At 44.9% G+C, this 15864-nt stretch overlaps 3 protein-coding genes across 5 annotated transcripts; 2 read left to right on the top strand and 1 right to left on the bottom strand.

Moving 5' to 3' along the window:
• Window positions 1-28: 28 nt before the first annotated feature.
• On the top strand, window positions 29-4004 carry LOC115250855 (uncharacterized). Its single transcript, XM_029841114.1, has 6 exons — window positions 29-144; window positions 416-623; window positions 720-1020; window positions 1119-1279; window positions 1371-2263; window positions 3359-4004. Exons 2-6 carry the CDS (start codon window positions 416-418, stop codon window positions 3881-3883), a joined length of 2088 nt encoding a protein of 695 aa, XP_029696974.1. The 5' UTR covers window positions 29-144; the 3' UTR covers window positions 3884-4004.
• A 582-nt stretch (window positions 4005-4586) lies between these two features.
• slc10a7 (solute carrier family 10 member 7) lies at window positions 4587-9110 on the bottom strand. 2 transcript variants are annotated; one of them, XM_003978417.3, is made up of 13 exons: window positions 8886-9110; window positions 8099-8181; window positions 7862-7998; window positions 7493-7568; window positions 7322-7360; window positions 7213-7248; window positions 6783-6866; window positions 6538-6703; window positions 6397-6448; window positions 6196-6269; window positions 5851-5996; window positions 5698-5745; window positions 4587-5373 (listed from the first exon to the last, which is right to left on the bottom strand). In XM_003978417.3, exons 1-12 carry the CDS (start codon window positions 8983-8985, stop codon window positions 5725-5727), a joined length of 1014 nt encoding a protein of 337 aa, XP_003978466.1. In that variant the 5' UTR covers window positions 8986-9110; the 3' UTR covers window positions 4587-5373; window positions 5698-5724. The 2 variants fall into 2 exon arrangements, with proteins under 2 accessions (XP_003978466.1, XP_011618031.1); XM_011619729.2 differs by lacking the exon at window positions 5698-5745.
• Window positions 9111-11433: 2323 nt separating this feature from the next.
• Window positions 11434-15721, top strand: LOC101079790 (endothelin receptor type B-like). 2 transcript variants are annotated; one of them, XM_029840893.1, is made up of 8 exons: window positions 11434-11595; window positions 11866-12491; window positions 12936-13063; window positions 13179-13377; window positions 13851-14003; window positions 14088-14221; window positions 14338-14446; window positions 15204-15721. In XM_029840893.1, exons 2-8 carry the CDS (start codon window positions 11937-11939, stop codon window positions 15249-15251), a joined length of 1326 nt encoding a protein of 441 aa, XP_029696753.1. In that variant the 5' UTR covers window positions 11434-11595; window positions 11866-11936; the 3' UTR covers window positions 15252-15721. The 2 variants fall into 2 exon arrangements, with proteins under 2 accessions (XP_029696753.1, XP_003978465.2); XM_003978416.3 differs by having other exon boundaries at window positions 11438-11595; window positions 15160-15721.
• The last annotated feature ends 143 nt before the right edge of the window (window positions 15722-15864 follow it).

The following is a 15864-nucleotide window of genomic DNA, read 5'->3' as shown; positions in this document are numbered from 1 at the left end:
CATCCTTACACACACACGCGCGCTCACACACACAGTCGTAATTGTTGGGGTTCACACTGGCCAGACTCCTCCGACAGCACCACCAAGCTGGACAGGTACAAAGAAGTGCGGCTTCATGAATTAAAGGTCGGAAGGCTTCACGAGGTTTGTATGCTAATTTATAAATTGTTAAATAATAAGTCCTACCATAATTTCTAGCTTCATCTGTAGATGATAAAATGTATTTTCAAAGTCATATTTTCTTTACATTTTAATAAAACCCGAGAAATATCACTGCCAATATCAAAAGCAATGACTTTATCTTGATTTTCTTAGCTCAGAACTGTTTAAAATAAATTGATTTTGATAATTCTTTGATAAATTGTCAATTATTCACATGAAACCTAATTTTCTTTTCCACTGTCTATGTGTGGAGATGCAGCCGACCCACCACTGTTTTCTGGCCGGCGCAGTCTTTCTCTCCCTGGTGTCGTCCACCCTAACGTTCTCCCGAGGTGCTAGCTACGCCTCCTGTCAAGACATGACGCCCGGCCACATTAGTGCTCACCCTCTGGACCCGAAGCAGAACCACATTACCCTGAGAACGTCTGCCTCTTCTTACCTGCCTGGACAGTTGCTAACAGGTGTGGAAACAGGTGTTACAAGTTTATACAGTATACTGAGCAGAAATACTGATTACAAAATGAAACCTTCATCTTCCGCCTGATTTGTATCCATAGTTACAGTTCGAAGCTCTCAGGACTTCATGGGCTTCCTGCTCCAGGCCCGTAGTGTAGATATCACTGTTAGGTGGGCCGGGGTTGAGAGCCGGACTAAGAATCGAGTTAAAGATGGGATCCAGTCTGCAAGAATCGGCCCTATTCTGATTGGCGGCTCCTGGATCCTCGCTCCCCCTGGAACACAAAAACTACACTGCGTCTCGGACGACGACACCCTCACTCACTCCGACAAACAGCTGAAGAGGAACCTCTCCTTTGTGTGGAAGGCTCCCGATTCTCCCATGGGGGACTTCAGGTTTTAGTAAGTATACAGGCCAGGTTGTGACATTTCCTTTGTGTTGCAGACCAAGCTGTGGGAACCATGAAGCAATTGTGCACATCCGTCTTGTCTCTTTCCAGCATTACCGTGGTGCAGTCTTACTTTGTACACTGGGCAGGTATCGAATCTCCGGTGGTTCATGATCAGAGCCGTGGGTCTGTCAGTGGGAGCAACATCACAAGCATGGACGAATGGAAATTAGCTTCTTTGCTACAGGAAGAGGAAGTTGCTCCTTTGCCAGGTGCAGACCAACAGCTGTGGTGGATCAACACACTCCAGCAAAAGTTAGCTAAAGTTTGAGTAAAAACTTGGGTCTTCTTGTCACTCCACAGCTTTCGGGGTCCAGATGTTGTTAAACCGATTGAGAGACAAGGCAACAGGCCACTCTACAACCTCAGAGCCCACAGAGACGAGGAGCAGGGCAACCCGAAGGTACGGATTTCAAGAAACACCAACAGCATTCGTCCATCCCGTCTCAGAAAATAATCCTTCTGTGGGTTTGGCTTCACTTGGAGATGTTTACCTGGAAGGTCAGAATGCTACAGAGTTTACCAGCTCAGCGCCTTTTGGACCTCATCAAAATGTCACCAAAGGAAGCGACGCTAACAGTTTGGCAGCTTCAGGAGTGTTTTCAGGTGTCATTCAAGAAACGAGTAACAACTTTACAAGAGTTCTGCCAATTCTCACAGCGCAGAGCTCAAACTCTCCTGTTCCCCTCCTGCCTATGAAGGACAGTATGATGAGGCAGAACGAAGAAAATAAAACCTCAGAGGACCTACATGTGTCCAGTGTTCCTACACAAAAGGGAAAATTAAAACAGGAAAGCACCACAGAAGTTTTCCTTTTAAAAAAGATCCACCCTTCAAATTCTGCAGGTTTCACACCAGGGAATCGAGGAGAACCAGCCCCTCAAACTGGCCCATTAGGTAGGCCTTCAAAATCCTGGATCAGCCAAACTAAGTCTGATATTGGTCTAACCAAGGAACAAATCGAATCCATACTGCAAATCCAGAATGCTCACCCTAACTCTTTGGACTACAACCAAACTCCAGCCCACGGGTCACCTGCTCAGCAACAAACTTCTGCCCCGATTTCCCATTTACCAACAGTCACAAATCAGAACTTTCTTCTTCTTCCCTTCTACCAGGCATCACCATCTCAGACATCTTCGCAGTACCTTGTTGACCCAACTAAACCACCTACCCTTAATTCCACCTTTGCAGAGGTTCAGTCATCACTCCTTGAGCTCTTGAGTTCCTCATCTCACCACAAGCCCACAAGTGATTTTCCAAAAGATTCTGGATCTAGTCCATCTGACCCTCCAACCAGAGCAAATCAGACCAGTCAGAATCAACATCAGCCTCAAATAGTTGTGACACCAAATACCTCTCTTGAACCATTACATGATTCCTTGCAGACCTTAACCCATAGTACCACATCTCGAGATAGCATTTATGAGACAACACGTCCTCCTTCTCCAACATCACAGACTGAGAGTTTAGGACAGAAGCAAACCCAAACATTAGGAAGTGCTCAGACCTTCCTCACACGGAGGGTTTATCCATCCGCCACCCTGGGTAGTGGAAAGAAGACCAACTCGGCTACATCTCATGTAAAAATTCGAAACCCCAAATTTGCCTCTACACCGTCAGCCACACCTTTGTCCACACTTGATTCGTTACTTTATTCAAGGACCAACAATGTTTCTGCAACTTTACCTTATCACCCCAGGTTCACCACTTCTCTTAACCCCCCTGGAACTTCAACAGGGGTATTACGACACCTATTTTATCCCCAAGAGTCAATCTCATCACCCACTACAAGAAATCAACCCAAAACATCTCCAGCCCTTTCTGCTCTTCCCTCCCCTTCACCCATCTCAGACCCCCCACACCTTCCCTTTCTCCAAACATCCTCATCCTCATTGATTCCCATCTCTTCTTTCAAGCCACCATTGGGCTCCTCCCATGATCTGTCCTCAGTTGAATTAAGGACGACGTCCCCTTCATCCCCCACCTCCCAGTACATTACGAGTTCATCTTTCTGGACAGTTTCTCTTGCCACCATCTCTCCAACCCCCTCCTCCAGTGGCACAAATGATTCCTTTATTTCATCAGCTTCATCTGCAACTGCCCTTCTTCAATCCTCCTCCTCTATAACTACCTCTACCTCGACACCTGTGTTCTCAGTGGATTCCATTTCCACTACCTCTTTAGTGATGTCCTCAGGTTCAACCTCACCTCAACCAGCACCATCTCAGGTTCACCGTCGCTCTCTTTCTCAACCCTTCACGTCCACCTATTCCTCTGTATCATCTCAGCAGCTTCCCAAAGATCAAGGATTGCTTATCCAGATTCCCACCGCTCCATCTGAGTCTCATCAAAAACTCAGCATACCCTCGCCGACAATGATGGTTCACCCAAACCCTGAACCCTATCCAAACTTTGACCCACACCTTAAAGCAAATATTAACAAGATAGAGCCAAACCCTCCCAATACAGATACTAAAACAGAACACCCCACCAATGCTGCCCGAACACCAGGAAGAGACGGGAAGTATCCAGACACCATTCCCAGACACACCTCCTGGGAGCTGGGAATGCTTCTGGGCTGCTCAGCTGGACTGGGGATGGTGCTGGTGGTTGGACTGAGGTACATGTACAGTCAGGTCTGCGGCAAAAGGACAGTAGTGACATTGAACAACAGGGAGAGGGAGTACCCTCAAGGAGAACGAGGGCTAATCCATGTCCAGGAGTGTGGAGACTTGGTCCGAGTCCGGAGAATCAGAGACAACAGTTTTGTGTTCCTAGCAGAGTACGATATACTGGCATCACCGGAAGACTGAGTTACTGCCGCCTATAGAACCGCTTTTGTACTGATTCCTGCTTTGGTGCCTAGACTTGTCTGTAGATGGCATCATAGTACAGTAGCTGGTACCAGGAACTACTTTAAGCGCCAACTGAGTCACTGACGAATTTAAGCAATATTAGCAGCTGAAGTAAAGCATCAGCTCGACGTCAGGCGATTGTTTGCTAAGTAAAAAATATACTTTTGCTAATTCTTTACTAGTTACTAGAATCACTTTTACTTTCTTTAACCTCAAAAAAACTTTAATAAGGTGTTGGAAATGTTCTAAATAATGTTACTATTTATCTGAATGATTTCTTTCACGTTTGTTCTCTGCTGTACCTAATTGTGACCACTAGGGGCACTAAGAGTTAAAGGTAGTCTTATTTTACAGTATTTTCTTGTCCTTTTGAGATATTCAGATTTACTTTGTTAGTCAGTCTACACATTTTTTGTCAATAGAAAATTTTTAAAAGTTATTTGCATGTTTATTTAGAATTCCATCTGTGTAAACAGGCCACATATAACATTCTTTTAATATTAATGCAGACTGAAACCAAAGTGCTAATATTTTTTAACTTGATTTTGCTTCATTGTGAATTGACATTATAATGAAAGCGTTTAAAAACGTATCATCTGTTGTTTGGTTTACTAACTTAAAATTCTGCATCTGCAACGATTGAGAAACGTAACGAGATAAATACGTTTGTGGGTTTATTCGACTCACTTCGGTAAGAATGCAACAGAACAAACTCATTCACATTTACACAAAACCTTCCCAAAACATGAAAAAAGATTTTTTTTTAAAACAAGACAACACTGTAAACAGAGGCCGATTGTAAACAGTGGAGAACAAGTGAAATGAGTGCAAAAGAAGCTTCCATAACCTCCAAATTCAAATAAGTAATCAATGCATCCACGATTAGGGATACATATTAACTATTAAAAATCCCCCCTCTCCACCAACACCACAGAAAATTTGTCATACCTTCATTATTTGTAAAGATGTGTCAAAAAACCCAAACTTGACTTCACAAAGAGGTATAAAAATAACCAAATATAAAATATAACCATCTAGCTTTAGTTCCTTGTAAGAAATTGAAAATATACGTTCAACAATTGTCCCGACTTTTGGCAGTGGCAGATCAAAGAGGGTGTAGAAAATATAAAAGGAAGAAAAATTAAAGAAAAAAGAAAGATTGGTCCTTTTGATCCCAAAGTTGTGTTTGGAGGTGCTGTTGGTTAGAACACTCCTTTTAAACACACAGGTTGGTAGGATCTGTCGTAGTCCCTCAGAAGTTTCATATAAAAATATCTTTTATTCTGTTAAATACAAAATATTACACATGGTGGGTATATGAAACCGGCCCCACCGTCATGTTGAGGTCTCCTGTTGTCTGAAGTAAGGCACGCTGGTGCTCCTCTCCGGTCACATGGGCACTCGTGAAAAACTCCTCAAATTTGCTGTAAAGTTGTGAGTTTCATTCCCTGGGTCGGAAGAGAGGGAAAAAACATGAAAAAGACTCAGCTAAAGAGCAAATACGAGAAATTTGGGATTAAAATTGAAATTAACGCCACCACCATTGAGAGTCAGTAGGAAAAGAGGCTTTGAGAGTGCAGGATGTAAACAATAAAAGCTGTAAAGTTGTTAAATGTTTGACGCGACAGTGAACAGCAGGCGATTCCTCCCAGTTTTATCTTAGCTGATCAGTTTATCAGAGCCTGCTGCTCTCTGAGTGGAGATAGAAAGAATTAGAAGAACTGATTAGATGAATTCATCTCTTGTGGTTTCAGAGTCAGTCCTGTACTCACAGGGGTCAGTAGTGTTGGAATGCGGCCCTATCTCAACAACAGACTAGACTGCAGGAGAGAAGGTGAAGAGGTTAATGTCGGAGGACGGCCTCATTCGGGCGGACGACCCTTATGCTAACACATGCGTGTCCGTGCATGTGTGAGCGCCCGTACCTTCTGCCGGGTCGTCATCCAACTCCGGATGGTGGGAACCAGGATGGAGCCGAGGAGGATCTGGGAGGGGTGGTAGATCAAGAGTGGGACTGATATCAGGGACAGGTGCTCGTAGCCCTCAAACACGATTTTCAGCATGGGGATACCTGGACAAAGAGGAAACACGTATTGCAGTTTTACACAAACCATTAAACAATTATTGAAATATTTCCTTTGCCAAATTCTGCCACCTACTGGCCGATGCGTGTACATACACGCATAGAGTCGGAAAGTGACTTTAAAATTTGGGCACTTGAATTTCTGGATGCCTGACAGTACATTCTGTGTGTGTGTCTGTGTAAATACCCAGAGTTAGGGACTTGTGCGTGGAACAGAACACCATGGCGACGGTGTCAGCCGGGCTGAAGCCTGAGCCCGCCCTGTCAAGACAAACAGGAAATCACTGCACTGATGCATCATCCCACACTGTCCACCCCCCCCCCGACTGAAGCCAATTTTATTTCTAGAGTTAGAAGATCAAAGGAAGAGGAGGAGGAGGAGCCTCACCTGGTGGAAAGGACAAAGGTGAGCAGCATGAAGCTCACCTGGATGGAGAATACTACAGAATCAAAAGGGAAAAGTCAAATATTGGCAAGTTAAAAGGTCAAAGGGCGTCAACAGGCTGAGCAAAAAGGCGTCTTCACTGACTGATGAGGACGACCAGCAGCAGACTGATGGGTCCCAGCTCGATGTTGGGGTTACTGAAGGTGTCGCAGAAGGTGGTGTAGATGATCATGAGGAGGACGGCGCTGCTCACAGTGCCAAACGGAGGTTTCCGCCGCTCCAGAAACTCCCTTGCAAAACTCCGGCACACCTGCAGACGCGGCAGAGGCAGGTTTGTGACGACAACTATCAGACGCCAACGCCCACCTGATGGACAAGAACAGGCCTACCTGGCCGAGGATCAGAGGAACCACCACGGTCATAAAGAGCTGAGAGAAGATGGAGGAGAAGGGGACAGAGGAGGAGGATCCGAGCTGGAGGAGAGGAGCAGCAGGTCGAGTCAGGAAGCATTTAACACGCAACCTAAACAGGTTCGAAATGAACTCGTTGGTTATTTATTTAGCCTAAATTAGAGGCAGGCTTTTTATTTATTCTACAAACACGAGTGCGTCTTTGATCTCATCTCACTCTAGGAAAGAAAGCGAGCTTCAAAAACGAGCCGTATGCTGACATGACCACACCGTCCTGCACTTAACAGCACAGCACTCATCGTGGAGATACATCCTCTGAGGTTAGGTGATGCTGAACGAGTGTTTGGTGTGTGTCTGTTCACTGGAGATAAAGTGTGTCAGCAGGTGGGGGTGGGGTGGGGGGGCTTACAAACAGCAGCAGCAGCAGAGGCGTAACGATGATCCCCTGCAGGAGAAGAAGAGGTGAATTACATCTCAGGAAAGACACACTGACACTTTGTTTCCTGCAGTCATCTCACCAGGAAGCTTCCGAATGCAGAGTTAAAGATGGCAGCAGCCTGGAATCACACACACACCTTAGATTACCAACACTGTCTGTTACATTTTAACATTATGCTATTTGTCAAAGACTGGTGTGTGTGTGTGTGTGTGTGTACATGTGTGTGTACCAGTGTTAGTGTAAGTGCTACCTCATTTCCTCCGACAGCCTTAGTGAGAATAACAGCAGAGGAGACCGGAGGGGGCATGCAGCTCACCGTCTGTAACCTAGGCAACGACAATGGCAGGGTGAGAAGGTCGAGCAAAGGGGGGTGCGATTTTACATGTTTCCTGTTATTATGGCCTTAATTGTCCCTTTAAATCATTCAACGTTTCCCAGTTTGTTCAGAGCAAAAAGCGATTCGCACATTTACAAAGTAACCTTGGTGGTTCCGATGGTCATTTTTGATTTAACAGCGCCCCCTGTGGTGTGGAGTGTCACTGAAGGAAAAAATCTCGACGACAGACCTCCGTGGAATTATGAACAAGTGCTGCTCTGGTATTTGCTATTGCACCGTTACCCTCTCAGCAGCCACTGGTCAATGGCGGTGAGCGCGAGCAGTTTGAGCAGCAGCCAGACGGCCAACGGGAAGAAGATGAGGGTGAACGACTGGACAAATAGATGGAGGCGGAAGTGGAGCAACGCACTGGTCAGCTCCTACGAGGAGAAGCAGTCGGGCTTTTATGACAGGAAATAATCTGCCTCCATCATTGCTGCATCACAGATGTCTCTAACACTGTCTCTGACTGTGTCTTACCTCCGTTTTCAGCGACAAGCCGCTGTTGAAGAAGATGAGCGAGACGGCAACGTAGGCGATGGTGACCTCTGGCTTGAGTGGACCTGAGAGGGAGGTTGGTGTCAAAGTGGACAAGCGAATGCATCACCCCGACAGTAGCAGACCTTATCTACAGTGCAGGATAAGATAAGGTGTCGTGGCTTCTGCCGTCTCCACGCATTAACAAATTTATGGAAATGAAAAGTCTATATGGAAATGACCAAACTCAGCTCAGAGCAGCTGCGTGTTCAGGTTTGTTGACATTACTACTAAATGCTACGTGTCACTACGGCACTAAACCACACGCACACGCACACGCACGCACACACACTGGAAGCACTGTGAGGAGATCTGCCTCCCCTCAAACACTGCGTCCTATTGACGATCCACCTTAACGATCTTTTGGGATCTCTTAAGGGAAATCGTCAGTTTTATATTGACCATTTTAGACAGTCACCATCATCAAATATAGCCTAACTTTATAATACACACAGTCAAGGCGATTCAAATTTAATATCAGCAAACAAATTGTACTGGGGAAATGTATTGATTTTTTTTTTAAAGAACATACATTTTGCGTTGGCATCACCCGCTGTAGGAGCTCAAACCACAAAATCAACAGTTTTAAAGATTAAAAGAAACACCTCAATACGGACTTAATCCCAAAGTTTTATTAAAGGAAAACTAGTAACGTTCTGTTCCACATTACGGCAGAATAATGGAAGGTTAAAAAGTGCCCGAACAGTTAATCCCCAACTCCGACACTCACCTCCTTTCACGCCGATGCTGGGCTCCAGTTTGGCCAGTAGGATGACCAGAACTATCCCGATGATGAACCATTCTTTCCGTATGGTTGTCAAGAGGCCCATGTCTCAGCGCCGGGGCTTCTCTGGATCACCCCGCCCCGGTACGCGTCTCACCTCCAGGACCGAAGTTTCAGTCCTCCTCGGGAAACTCTCCTGTCACAGAACTGGAGCAACAAGCGAGGGGAGACACTTCCGGACACGTGACCCACAACCGGCCGTAGAGGCGGAACGTAAAGCGCAGCGCCATTTGCAGCGTCTACCGTAATATTAATAAATGCCCCGCAAGGCAAATATGAGCTGAAGCCACAAGAAAAACAGACTAAAGCTATTTTGAAGCGATGCAGATTCATTGTAGCTCAGGTGATGGTGGTAGGGTGGTAGGGTAGGGTATTTCATAAAGGAAAAGCTGAATTTGCTAATGTTTTATAAATTTTCCCAATTCTTCCTGCATCAAGGTGGGAGAGCAGGAGGGATGGGAAAACTAGGAAGGGAGTATGTTTTCCCATCTTCAGGAGTGCCGCATGATTTGTTTTCCAGGAGATGGCATCTGAATTTTTGTCTTCATTTTGATGTAAAATCTAACCACTCCACCTTACATCATTTTTTTGGATAATGTTGGTATAAAAAAAACAGCCTAATATAGAATACAAATTCTAACGAATTTGAGCAAGGGCACAGTACCAAGGTCACAAGTGATAACAATAAATAAACTGTACATTAAAATGGTGTTTTAGGTTGTTTAAATGTCATTTAAATGTCAAATTTTATTTTCTCTCCTTGGATTCCTTGTCACCTTATTAAGACAGAACTTCCTTTGAATAAACACTAAAAAAACACCCTACGATATAAATATTTAAAGGATCAGTGAAGAGGAACACCAGAGAATTCCTCTCTATGTTTAAAGACTATTACATAAATTATTATTTCCTTTTCCTGAGTACAAACAGAATTTTCCCTCAGAAGTTTGGAGGCCATTACGCACAATGTTCCCTCTCGCCACTGCTGGGATGGAAACTCTCGCACTCTGTGGTAACTGTCTTCCATCTCCATCAAAGAGTTTCTAATAAAGTTGTTCACACTGGAAACCAGCAGCAGCTGTATAAAGGACCAGTTTCCTGTCTCCGCGCTTCAGAAACTCTCTGGGTTTGATTTGCTGTGGAATTAAACAAGATTTAGCTCGTTTGTTCTTCTCATTTCTAATTAGCTTCTAGCATAATTTGCTCGTTAACCAGCCTCTGAAGTGAGGAGTCAGAACAGTCACCTAAGAACTCGGGCAAACATCTGCTGGTGTCATTTCACAGTGTGGTGCAATAAAAACATATCAGGTGTGTTGTCAGTGCCTTGACACCTCCGTATCACACCGCAACAGAGGCCGGAAGCCTGGCGACCTGGTAAAAACCTGCCCTAACAAACGTAACTAGTTAAGGCGTGGCCCTTTGTAAATTCAGCGGGATTCCCGAGGAAGTAAAATCAAATTGACGAAGTAGTAGATGTGATGACGAGGAAGTTTTTACCAGGTAAATAAGTTCCTGCTCGTAAAAGTTTCCTGGAAATAAATGTAGAAAAGAGTATGTCAACTGTAAAGTAGCCGACTATGTGTGTAAAGTAGGCGAAGAAGTTCAAGGGAGGCAAAGCTTGACTGTAATACTTTGTATTTTAAATGCGTTTTTATGCATTGTTCATGTTTACTGTTGTACAGTAAATAGAAAAATAAACAGCTGAAGGCTCTACGTGACTTGCATCATGCAGCCGATAAGACGTCATAAACGCACTCAGACTCACGCCTTATATTTGGCAGGATCTGGACTCTGCTGTGTGAACTTAGATGATCTTTTCCCACATGAATTGTGTGATATAGATCCACAAACAAATGTGTTTTATGTTCACACATCAACACCACAACAACAGCGGTCCTGGTTACTTTATTCCATTTTATGTGAGTTCATTTTAGCAAGATCTTTATTTACTGTTCAAAAGTAGAACGCACAATAGCCAAACTGCTAGTTAGCTACTGAAAAAGTGACCATTATTGATCCAATAAATGTAAAAAAAAAAAGGAATATATTTTATTATTTAAATTGTGCTCATTTTTGGCCAACATTAAGCTACTGCTAACTAAAGTATAGAGGATAAGCATGGAGCCTGTTGATTCACTTATATTTGTTCCTTCAGGAGGGTCGTAGTTTACAGCTGTTTCTGTATCATCAAAGAGCTCCAAATTAGGGACTTTTAGACCAAAACAATATTGAAATATAAAGAGTTTTATAAGCCCCCTTTAAGTGATATGAAAGAAAAACTAAAGCAATTTAGGGGTGTTTAATGAACTCATTCTGATGTCTGGTCCACTTTAGCGTTCAAACGCTCCAGTAAAATCCGGGTTGTCATATAAACACAGTCGTAAATTTTACTGCATGAATCCCCCCCCAACACACAGAAAAAAATGGTTCAATAAACAAACTCTTAAGTGGGGAAAGTTCAGAGACACTTTATGTCACAGTGTTCAGGAGATGTTCCAAGGAACAATACAGGGAGGAGGAGGAGGAGGAGGAGGGCGGGAGCATGGACGTGCGAGCAGTTGGAGCTATTAGAGGAAGAGAGAGAGAGAAAACCTGCTCAGAGTGGAGACCTGATCTGAAGAGCCAGAGTCGGATTTTAAAGGACTGACACGAAGAGGTGAGACTTTCAAACGCTTCATCAAGCTATACAATTTGCAATTTAATTTCCATCAAACAAATCTTTTCAGAATTATGTGCAGGGTTTCACTTTTAGGAATCTAAATTTAACAGTTGTTTTTTTTAAAAGCACTTAAATCAGCACAGATTTAAGGAATCCACTCTGAGATTTTAAATGGTTTTAAAAGGTTACCATGGTAACCGCACGACCTGAAAACGCCTGTGCAGAGGTGCTGATGGATCTTCTGCCCTTTTTCCGTCTCTCTTTCAGATTCCTGCTTTGGGATCTGGGATTTTCTTAATCCGGCACCGCAGACGGTTCTTCAGAAGCCTGGGTCCAGAATGTTCCTCTCTTGTGTTGTCACCTGGTGTTCTCTGTCACTGTCACTGTCGCTGTTAGCCCATTCTGATGGTCGCAACAGAAACGTCTCCTCCGACCCGTCTCAAATGTCGAACGAGTTGCCGGCCGACCTGCCCGGTTCTCCCAGCACTGACCCCTCTCTCGGCTCGAGGTTCAAAAGCCTCATCCGGGTCTCAGACAGAGAGTCTAGTGTCTCGCAGGAGACGCTGAACAAGACCCTGGCGTCTGGTGAGAAGGAACGGCCCAAACACAATCTGAAGCACAGACAGGAGAGGAAGCCTCGCTTCAACAACTCCTCGCAGTCCCGGGTGCTCCCCAGCTGCCTGCGGACCACCTCCATACAAATGACGTTCAAGTACATCAACACGGTCCTGTCCTGCCTCATTTTTGCCGTGGGGGTCATTGGCAACATCACCCTGCTGCGGATTATCCACCAGAACAAGAACATGAGAAACGGGCCCAACGCCCTAATCGCCAGCCTCGCCCTTGGAGACCTGATATACATCGCCATTACTCTCCCCATCAATGTTTACAAGGTGAGTAGCTATGACCCAGGTAGAACTGGAACCCCAGGACAGTCAGGGAATCCGGTTTCGGACCTTCTGACACTTCTGTATCAGTGTGTGCCGACAGAGAAGGTAAGAACCAGCTACCGGCGAGAGGCGGGTCGATGAGAGAAGACTAATAAATTAATCAATCGATTCTTAACGTTTTAGGATGAGATAAGATGAGAACGTTTTTAAAAGGAAATGTTTCGTGGTTTGGTTTGAGCAGATCAGCCCAAAAATGAACACCTACAGGAAGAGAAATGCAAATGGGTACAAATAACCGCTTGGGTGTCGCTCTAGCTAATCTGTATGTTCTTACTTAATCCTAAACCAACACTGTGTGCATGTGTGTGTGTGTGTGTGTGCGTGCGTGTGTGTGTGTGTGTGTGTGTGTGTGCGCGTGTGTGTGTGTATGTGTGTGCGCGCCTGTAGCTCCTGGCGATGCAGTGGCCCTTCGCCGACAGCGTGTTCGGTCTCTTCCTGTGCAAGCTGGTTCCGTTTCTTCAGAAAGCGTCGCTCGGCATCACGGTGCTCAACCTATGTGCTCTAAGCCTGGACAGGTGACGCTGAATAACTCAACAGGAGACTCACTTTGAGCTCTATGCCGTCAATCCTCACGTTCATCTACGGGTGTTTCGATAACCCTGAGGTAACAGCAACCCCCTTTGAACCCAGGTACCGCGCAGTGGCGTCCTGGTCCCGGGTGCAGGGCGCGGGCGTCCCCATGATGACGGTGGTGGAGATCGTGCTCATCTGGCTGCTGTCGCTGGTGCTTGCCATGCCGGAGGCTGTCGGCTTCAAAATGGTGACCTTTGAGTACAGGAACGCGAACACAACGACCTGCATGCTGCAGGCGGATTCACGCTTCATGACTGTGAGTGTTTACGGCGCTTGGATAAGAGTGTGTGTGTGTGTGTGTGTGTGTGTGTGGTCGTGTTTGTGTTTATGTGAACATGTTGACAGCTCCGGTAAACTAACTTTCCCACAAACCAGTTGCAATGCAGGTGAAGCACATTAGCATAGACAGATGCTGCTAATTCTCTTTGGCGGATGGGCGCTGTGATAGAGGCTAGCACGACCGCTCGGTAGAGTCGGTGAATTCACATTCCAGCCCACAGAGAGCGCGGTGCTGTTGACGCAGATGGTTTAGAGCGCGATTTCCTGTTTAAAGCAGCTAGAAATGAAAAAATCCCGTTCATATGGGGCCTCAAGGACATCAGCTCTGTTCCCAGACAGGGCGGACATGGCCCTGAGTTAGCACATGGACTCTGATAAGCTATGCTTATCTATAAATATACAGGAATAAAATAATATATGAGACCTGTGTTGTGTTTCTCCGTGTTCCAGTTTTACCAGAACGTGAAGGACTGGTGGCTGTTTGGCTTCTACTACTGCGTACCTCTGGTGTTTTCGGCCTTTTTCTACTGTCTGATGACCAGCAAGATGCTGAGACACCAGAAGGGAAGTCTGAAGGTCGCGCTAAACGAACATTTGAAGCAGGTACGCACCAGCACGCAGGCTCCTCTGAGGGTCAGAGGTCAGAGGTCCTCACATCGCTATCTCTCTCTTTCTCTCTCCTCGCAGCGCAGGGAAGTAGCTAAAGCCGTCTTCTCCCTGGTGCTGATTTTCGCCCTCTGCTGGTTTCCACTTCATCTGAGTCGCTTGCTTAAGAAGACGGTCTACAATCCCTACGATGTAGAGCGCTGTGACCTGTTAAAGTAGGTATAGAGACAGTAAAACCCAGCTGGTATATAAAGCTATAACAGATGGTTTCCATTTGTTGTTTACTGCCCCCTACTGGTATCAATAAGTGTCATCCTCTCTCGTCTAACAGCTTCCTGTTAATGCTCGACTACTTCAGCAAAAACTTGGCCACCATCAACTCCTGCATCAATCCCATAATCCTCTACTTCGTCTCCAAGAAGTTAAAAAAATGCTTCAAGGTAAACAAGCGCTGTGCTAGGCAGTCGGGCTTTTGTTGAAAATGAGCATCCGAGCGGCTCAAGCTGACGTCACGTTAAGGGCCCTGCGAGGTCGGCGGAGGGCGTGAGACGCTGATATCAGTTGACGATGGCCCAGAGAAGTCAATGTCTAAATTTAGATGGAACACATTTTTAGGAGACTTGGGACGTGACCAGTGGCATGTCGGTTTAAAGGGGCACTAAAGATGTCGGTTTACAGATGACTTTATTTGTCACGACCTTTGACATTGGAACACAGACTCCGTTCTCATAAGCTGTTCAGAGTCAACAACACGCGAGTATGTGGGAGTGTCACTGCAGGATTTACTTGGACTGAATGATTTAATTATTAAAATCTGCTCAGTTTTAAAGTCATGAATTGCTCAGTAAAGTTAAATGTAGGAATTACAACATGGGCATATGATATGTACGAGATGGAGAACCGTAACTATAGTAACATATGCCGACAATGGCAGCGTCTGCCGGCATTATGAGAGCGTCATTTAATTAGTGGCATGAATGGCATTGTGGGTAATGTAGTCCAGTGTCTATTTTCAACGGTAAATAGGCCAAGAGGGTATTTAACGTGACTTCTCGGCTTCTGTTGTTTGTAAGTATTATGTCGCCGGAGTTCCCCTTGAACCAACCTCACCCATTGTCTCCCTTTCTCTTTTCCCCCGTCGGTTTCGCTGCAGTCCTGTCTGTGTTGTTGGTGTGACTCTGGCTCTTTCTCCAACAGTCTGATGCCGCTCCACTATGGGACCAGCTTTCAGTACAAACAAACTGACTATTGAGAGGAGAAAGCTTTATCTTTTTCTGCACACTGCAAACGAACTGAAAGATTTATACTGCATTACAGCTGCCCCCCCTCCGACACGCACACACACACACACACACACACACACACACACACACACACATTTTTATAGTATATTTATGACAAATAACTATGTCACTTCACTACATGTAAAAATATCGATTGCTTAAGTGTTAAACTGACAAGTGTTTTTTAGTAGTTTGGTCACATATTTTATTTATGTGGACGTCAGCCACAACTCCTTGACGTTTAAAGATACTATAGCGCCCCCTTGCGATGTATTGTTGTATTGCAAATAAACTAATAATGTAAAATATGTGACCTCAAGTCGGCGCTAAATAGAGTCGGGGAGTTGCTGCAATAGGATTTTTTTATTTTTATTTTATATCACGTTTAAGTTTTGTATTCGTTAATAAAAACATATTTTAAATCCCTCACAACGTGTGTGCGGTCATAATTGGTGTCAAATGCTAATTTTATGGAGCTTTCAATTTAAAATTCTAACTCTTTTTTTCTCTTTTCTAAACGAAGCATGCATATCAACGCGTTTATGTGGTTGAACTATTCTAAACATCAGCTCGTT

This window comes from Takifugu rubripes, chromosome 8 (genome assembly GCF_901000725.2).
Source record: "Takifugu rubripes chromosome 8, fTakRub1.2, whole genome shotgun sequence".
In the NCBI taxonomy this organism is placed as follows: domain Eukaryota; kingdom Metazoa; phylum Chordata; class Actinopteri; order Tetraodontiformes; family Tetraodontidae; genus Takifugu; species Takifugu rubripes.
This window is presented reverse-complemented; position numbering and strand designations above follow the sequence as displayed.